This window comes from Drosophila montana, unplaced genomic scaffold, assembly GCF_035044405.1.
Source record: "Drosophila montana isolate Dmon_TW-CO22-7 unplaced genomic scaffold, ASM3504440v1 contig_3733_1, whole genome shotgun sequence".
NCBI lineage: Eukaryota > Metazoa > Arthropoda > Insecta > Diptera > Drosophilidae > Drosophila > Drosophila montana.
The window spans coordinates 869,037-875,182 of record NW_026998620.1 but is presented as its reverse complement, the minus strand read 5'-3'; the positions used below and the strand labels follow the sequence as shown (position 1 = coordinate 875,182).

The following is a 6,146-nucleotide window of genomic DNA, read 5'->3' as shown; positions in this document are numbered from 1 at the left end:
GCAGTCTCCACGCATGTGTGTGTGTGTGTGTGTTTGTTTATGCATGTGCCACACACATCGCATGGAATTTATGAGACACAATTCAAGTGCCTGAAAATCTGAATCAGCTTTCTTGTCGCCGTCGTCGTTATTCGTCTTTCTCGGTCAAGCTTTTGTATAAACAGAACAAAATTTACACAAGAAATTAGCAAATTCACAATCAAGAGTTCAAGAACAGCCAAAGAAAATAAAAACATATATGCATATAACTGACTGACTCGATTTCCGCTCAACCCGATCTCTCCACATTATGTATCTCTTATACCGTTAGACAACACTAAAACGACACTTTAGAAAATTCTAATCAGAACTGTGGAACATTTGTAAAAACAAAAATTTCTATTAAATCTCAAAAATCTTTCTGAAAATTCAATCGAGGCGTGTTTTTACAGTTTTTTGGAGTTTTACCCTTCTGGGATAAAATGCGCTAGCTAAAAGTTGTATGGGTAAAAGTTTGATATATGTACATTCGATCAGCTTCGAAGCTCGTAATACAAAACTGTTTTCTTAATAAATAGGCACAAAAATCAGGATATATATATTGTATATATAACTCTCAATAGGGCAATCCATAGAGCGTAGAAGACTCGGTAGGATTTGGCAGATATTCCGGAAATTTGCTTTTCAACCTCAACCTCAGCAGTTTTGGCAAATTCACAAGGATCTGAATCTAATTTTTTGTCCGATCTACAAACATATTTACAAAGATTAACCTTAACATTTATGATATTCAAGTTTCACACTTTTCGGTAAATTCACCAAACTACGTGAAATTCGAAAACAAGTTGATCAACACTGATTTTCATGTGCGAAGAAATGTAAAGAACTTGTTTGTTTTTGGGTGCGAAAAATGCAGCGTGATGGTCGCAAATGGGAATTTGAACTCTCCACTGGTTGGGTCCGGGCAAAACCGGTTAACGTTATAAAATAAATAATAAAAAGATTGCATTGTTCCAAGACAAACCTAGAAGAAGCCTATGGCATTGGATTACTTCGTAGAACTCATTTGTTTACAAAGCAGCTGTGTAAACTATGCCTATTTACAATAATTATGATATTTCTTTATATATATATATATATATATCTATCAGAATACGAAGAAACCGTTGGATAAACAGTTTCGCTGAACTTAAGAGAATCTCTTTATTAACTGGAAGGAGAAAAAAAGAAATACTTTGGTGCGCGGAGTAGCTAGTGCGAGCTGTTCGTGTCCGATGTTGGTTTCTTGGCCTCCATTGGAAAGTGTGGCCCATGATTATGTTGTTGATTCTTTACGACCAATTCCCCGCTGCTGGAGCAGGTGATGATGCGGGCGGCGCAGCGCAGATATCTGTTCCGGGCGCAGAGCCAATAGGTTTTCGAGCCGCGGCTGTTGTTGCGAAAGTACTCGAAGCCGCCCATCAAAAGCTTGGGCTTGCCCTTGGTGCCCTTGACAATCATGATGCCCTGCTTGCGCACCAGATCTGTAAATATATCGGAAAATTAGAATGCATCAGCTCGATCCGACGGAACTTAACCCTAGACTAAAGTAGCGTGCATTATCCTATGCATAAGGGGGTCGACAATTATTTAGGCTTTAGCAAACAGCATTTATTAAGACTTGAACTCGAACTTGGATCCGTTTTAATCTATTGGATCCACAGGTCCATTCCCATTAGTATTTCAGTCTATGGAGCTCCTGGCCAATCCTCAGCTGCTCCGAAGTCTTCGATTACGAACTCGAACTGAAACGGAAGGAAATTTATAAAGGTTAGTGCGAGTTGTTTATATTTCATGGAAAACGATTTTCACTACTTTTCTGTGAAACCACAAACCTAGGTGGAAGTTAGGTGAATTTCTTTGAAACCACAAACCAAGGTGGAAGATAGGTGAAAGTGGATGAAACCCGATTTTCACTCCTTTCCTGTGAAATCACAAACCTAGGTGGAAGTTAGGTGAATTTCTGTGAAACCACAAGTCTAGGTGGATTTTAGGTGAATTTCTGTGAAACCACAAACTTAGGTGAAAGTTAGGTGAATTTCTGTGAAAGTGGATGAAAATTTTGTAAAAACTTGATTCTTTTCTCTTTCGATAATCCAACTCATTTTGAAAGATCCGCGTGAAAGGTAAATCCACGAATTTTGGTGGAAATTGGAATTAATGCCATAGGATTTAAGTAAGTTTGTCTTATTACTATTAATGTTCTTATATTCACCGGTTTTGCCCGGCTATTTATTAAAAGGTTAACTGTGGAGCGACATTTAGAACTCTGGCTCATGATTGTGCTCCTGATTCTTGATCGCCAATTCCCCGGTGCTGAAGCAGGTCATGATGCGGGCAAAGCAGCGCGGTCGACGACGACGACCCTTGGCACAAACCCAATAGGTTTTGGAGCCTTGAACACATTTGCGGGAGTACTCAAAGCCGTCCATTCGCAGCTTCGGGTTGCCCTTGTTCCCAGTGACAGTCAGGATGCCGCGCTTGCGCCACAGATCTGTAAGATTGCCAGAAAGATTAGATAAGTTAAGATAAAATCAAGTGGAATTTAAAGCTAAACTATAGAAATTAAATGGATAAGGGCGACAGTTGTTTGAGCTTTGCGCAGGGCATTTATTAAGGCTTCCGTTTAAATCTAGGAGACACTTTCACAGCTTCTCGCTTCTCGCTTCCCGCTTCCCGCTTTCCGCTTGTTCGTCTCAGGAATGCGAGTGCTTGGCGTATTTGAGTCTGTAGACCTCCTGGCCGCTCTTCAGCTCGTGCGTGGTCGCTCGCACCTTGCAATTGGCGCTCCGATATCGTGCGCAACGCCAGTTAATGCTGCTCTTCAGCTTTCGATCCATCACGAATTCGTGTTTATCGATCAACAGTTTGCGCTTCTTTTTGCGGGTGCTCGTAAAGTTGGCCAGAAGCATAATATCTGCAATGGGAGAAATTGTAGCGAGATTAGTGCGATAGTTCTTCGAGTTCTTCTAAATTCTACGAGACCATCCCCTTTTGTTGGGGTACAAAGCTTTGTCAGCTGCAAACATTCAATAAACGTTTTATTTTTTTGATTAAAATATTAAGCTGAGACCGTAAAATACACTTTAAAGCATTAAACTTTACAAATATATAAGTATTATAATTTGCATATCATATATATTGAATATATAGACACTTATTTGTGGATTCGAACTGGCAACCTCTTTTTTTGCAGTTCACTGTAGACCTACAATACACTTAAAAGCATTTAACTTTACAAATATATAGGTATTATAATTTGTATATTATATATATAGAGCTATATAGTGACATATAAACAATTGTGGATTCGAACTGGCAACCTCCTTTTTTGCAGTTCACTGGAGACCTTAAATACAGCTGCACATAACTATTATAATTTGTATATCATATATATGGAGTTACATAGTTACACATAAACACTTATTTGTCGATTCGAACTGGCAACCTCTTTTTTTGCAGTTCACTGGAGACCTTAAATACAGCTGCACATAAGTATCACAATTTGTATACATATATGTACATAGAGTTATGTAGTTACATATAAACACTTATTTGTGGATTCGAACTGGCAACCTCTTTTTTTGCAGTCCACTGGAGACATAAAATACACTTAAAAGCATTTTACTCTGCATTGATATGTAGACTATAGACTATATCGACCGAACTTGCGAATAGGCTTGGTTATTCAGCAAAGTCCTAAGATTCGAACCGTCAACCTGCTTTTTGAGCTGCCTTTTGACTTGTATAACTAACTTGGCAGCATTATTGTAAATATTACCAATATTATTTTAATATTCAAATGATGTATATTATTATTATTTTTAAAAAGCCAAACTAGGGTTTGAACCCGCAACCCTTCAAGCGAGTGGGTCACTTGAAGAACTCATCTAACGCTTGATTAATTTGCATTATGTTAAGTAGCATTTTTTTATAGTTTTAAACAATCGATCTAGGTCTCAAATAGCTGCTGGCCGACGGCTCAGTCGAAGTCGGGATTCGAACCCGCAAAAATGTAATTGAAATCAAAATAAATGAGTTGTGCTTTAGAAATCAAATGTGTGGTAGGTACGCCCCATGGTTCTAGGTGCGCCCGCGCAGCACGGCCTTCAGCTTGCGTCCGTATTCCTCCTGCCTGTGATTGTGCTTACAGAAGTGGACAATCCGTCCATTGAGGGTGTGCATCCGTCCGTGGCACTTGAGGACTGTCGTGTATTGAGTGCAGCGCCAATAGGTCTTATTATTGAGTGCCTTCTCGCGGACATAGTGGAAGCCCTCGTGCAGCAGCAGGATGCGGCCCTTCTGGCTGATGACATAGCAAAAGTTGGGCAACTCTGGAATATACACAACGAAAAGGAGACAACTTTAGTTACATTCTAGTCATGGTAATCTGTAAAGCTAATTAGTTTAGTTTGGTTGTAGTTCAGCTATTTCCCATATTCGTACACTTTTTGAACTTTATTCTTAAATGTAGCTAAAGACTACGCCGATCTCTGTCAACTATACACATTGTTAATTCTAAATGTCTTAGAGTGCATCGCCTGTCAGCTCGTGCAGCTCGTGCACCTCCTCCTCGTGCAGCTGGAAGCCGACAGCGCCCTCCATGTCGCGCTCCAGCTTGATCTGGGCGGCGTCTGTCTGTGTCTGGGTGATGGAATGCGCCTTGCTGGAGCTATATTTGTTGCGCTTCAGTTCGGCATGCATGTGCTCCGCCTTGTTGATTATGAACTTTGGCGGATTCTCCTTGAGCATGGTAATCCGGGCCGGACATTTGAGCTTCTTGGTGGCCATCGAGCTGCAGCGCCACAATATCTTCTTCTTGTTCTCGCTCATAATCAGAAATCGTATGCCGTTGGCCATTATGGCCGGGCGACCGCGCAGCGATTGTGTGAAAAAGACGAGCACATCCTCCGGATTGGGCACCTCATCGTTGGCCAGCACAACTGCAAGGAAAATGTGAACATGACTCGGAATTAGTTAAGGTTAATTGGCTTGCAGATATATACAATTATTATGTAGGATTAGCCAAATATGTTTACAAGTTTTTTGGTTGTTCCTAGTTGTTGTTTTTTTTCTTTCGTTTTCTCTTTTTATTTACAAGCCAAGTTTGAAAAATCACTTAAATTAGATGTTGAACAGCTCCGCGTCCACCTCGAGGCCGACGGGCAGACTGGCCACGCGGCCGGCACGCGACCTGCTCCGGTCCTGCGGCTGCTTCTCCTTGCGCTGCGGCTTCACGTGGCAATGCTGATGGATCTGACGAAAGTCGCTGTAGTCGAACTTATTCATGCAGATCAGCACCGGGCAGCGCACATGTCGATAATACCAATGGCAGCGCCAAAAGAAATTCGAGCGATTCTCGTTGTTGCGAAAGTATTTCAGGCCGTCCAGCCAGAGCAGCTGGCCGCCGCGCTTGGACAGCGAGAACTGGATCTTGGGCTTCAGGCCGCTGTACTGGCCATGGCCCGAGGCACGCGGGGCAGCTGCAAGCAAAGAGAAACATGGTTGAGAATTAAACGAGCACAACAATAATAATAATAATAATAGAATTAATAATGAGAATTCTTCTTGCTTTGGTTACATTGAAAAGCCAGGCGGACATTTGTGTGCTTTAATACAAGAATTCTTAGAGCTAGACGATTTGCATAATAATATTGACTAAAATTCGTAGCTATGCTTCGATTTGTACTCATGCAACGGCGGCGGAGCACGCGCAGTTGGCAACAGCTCCGCGGACGACTCAATGTCAGCCGGATCGCTGTTGATCAGCTCCAGCTGATCGGGCTGCTCCGAGTGCTGCTCCGGCTGCTGCTCCTTGAGTATGGACGGTAGCGGCTTGATCTCAATATCGTTGCTCTCCATGTGCTGATGCTGATGGCATAGCCGCAAGATCAGCGTCGATTCATCGTGTATGGCTATGGCCGGGCAGCGTTCCTTGTAGTAGTTGCGGCATTTCCAATATTGCAAATGTCCGCGTTTCTTGTTCCTAAAGAAACGGAAGCCATTGATCACCAGCAGCTTGCCGCCGTTCTTCTTCGAGTCCGCAAAGTCTATGTGAAATGCTGCAAAACAAAAGACGCCAGATTAGTTTAAACAAATCAACGAAGCAACGAAAAATAACAACAATA

The 6,146-nt window shown here is 41.9% G+C and overlaps 1 protein-coding gene across 7 annotated transcripts in view; it reads right to left on the bottom strand.

The window, feature by feature from the left end:
* Window positions 1-1,157: 1,157 nt before the first annotated feature.
* The window catches only part of mod(mdg4) (modifier of mdg4), a 31,542-nt gene continuing 26,553 nt past the window's right edge, over window positions 1,158-6,146 (bottom strand). The window contains exons 5-6 of one of the 7 annotated variants that reach the window (XM_064694475.1): window positions 2,234-2,512; window positions 1,605-1,763 (exon numbers count right to left, since the gene is read on the bottom strand). In XM_064694475.1, the coding sequence (XP_064550545.1) occupies window positions 2,280-2,512 (233 nt within the window). In that variant the 3' untranslated portion in view covers window positions 1,605-1,763; window positions 2,234-2,279. Of the gene's footprint in view, window positions 1,503-1,604; window positions 1,764-2,233; window positions 2,513-2,699; window positions 2,936-4,169; window positions 4,353-4,461; window positions 4,962-5,130; window positions 5,502-5,615; window positions 6,081-6,146 lie in introns of those variants that run through there. The other 6 variants (XM_064694464.1, XM_064694472.1, XM_064694476.1 and 3 more) reach the window with 6 other exon arrangements.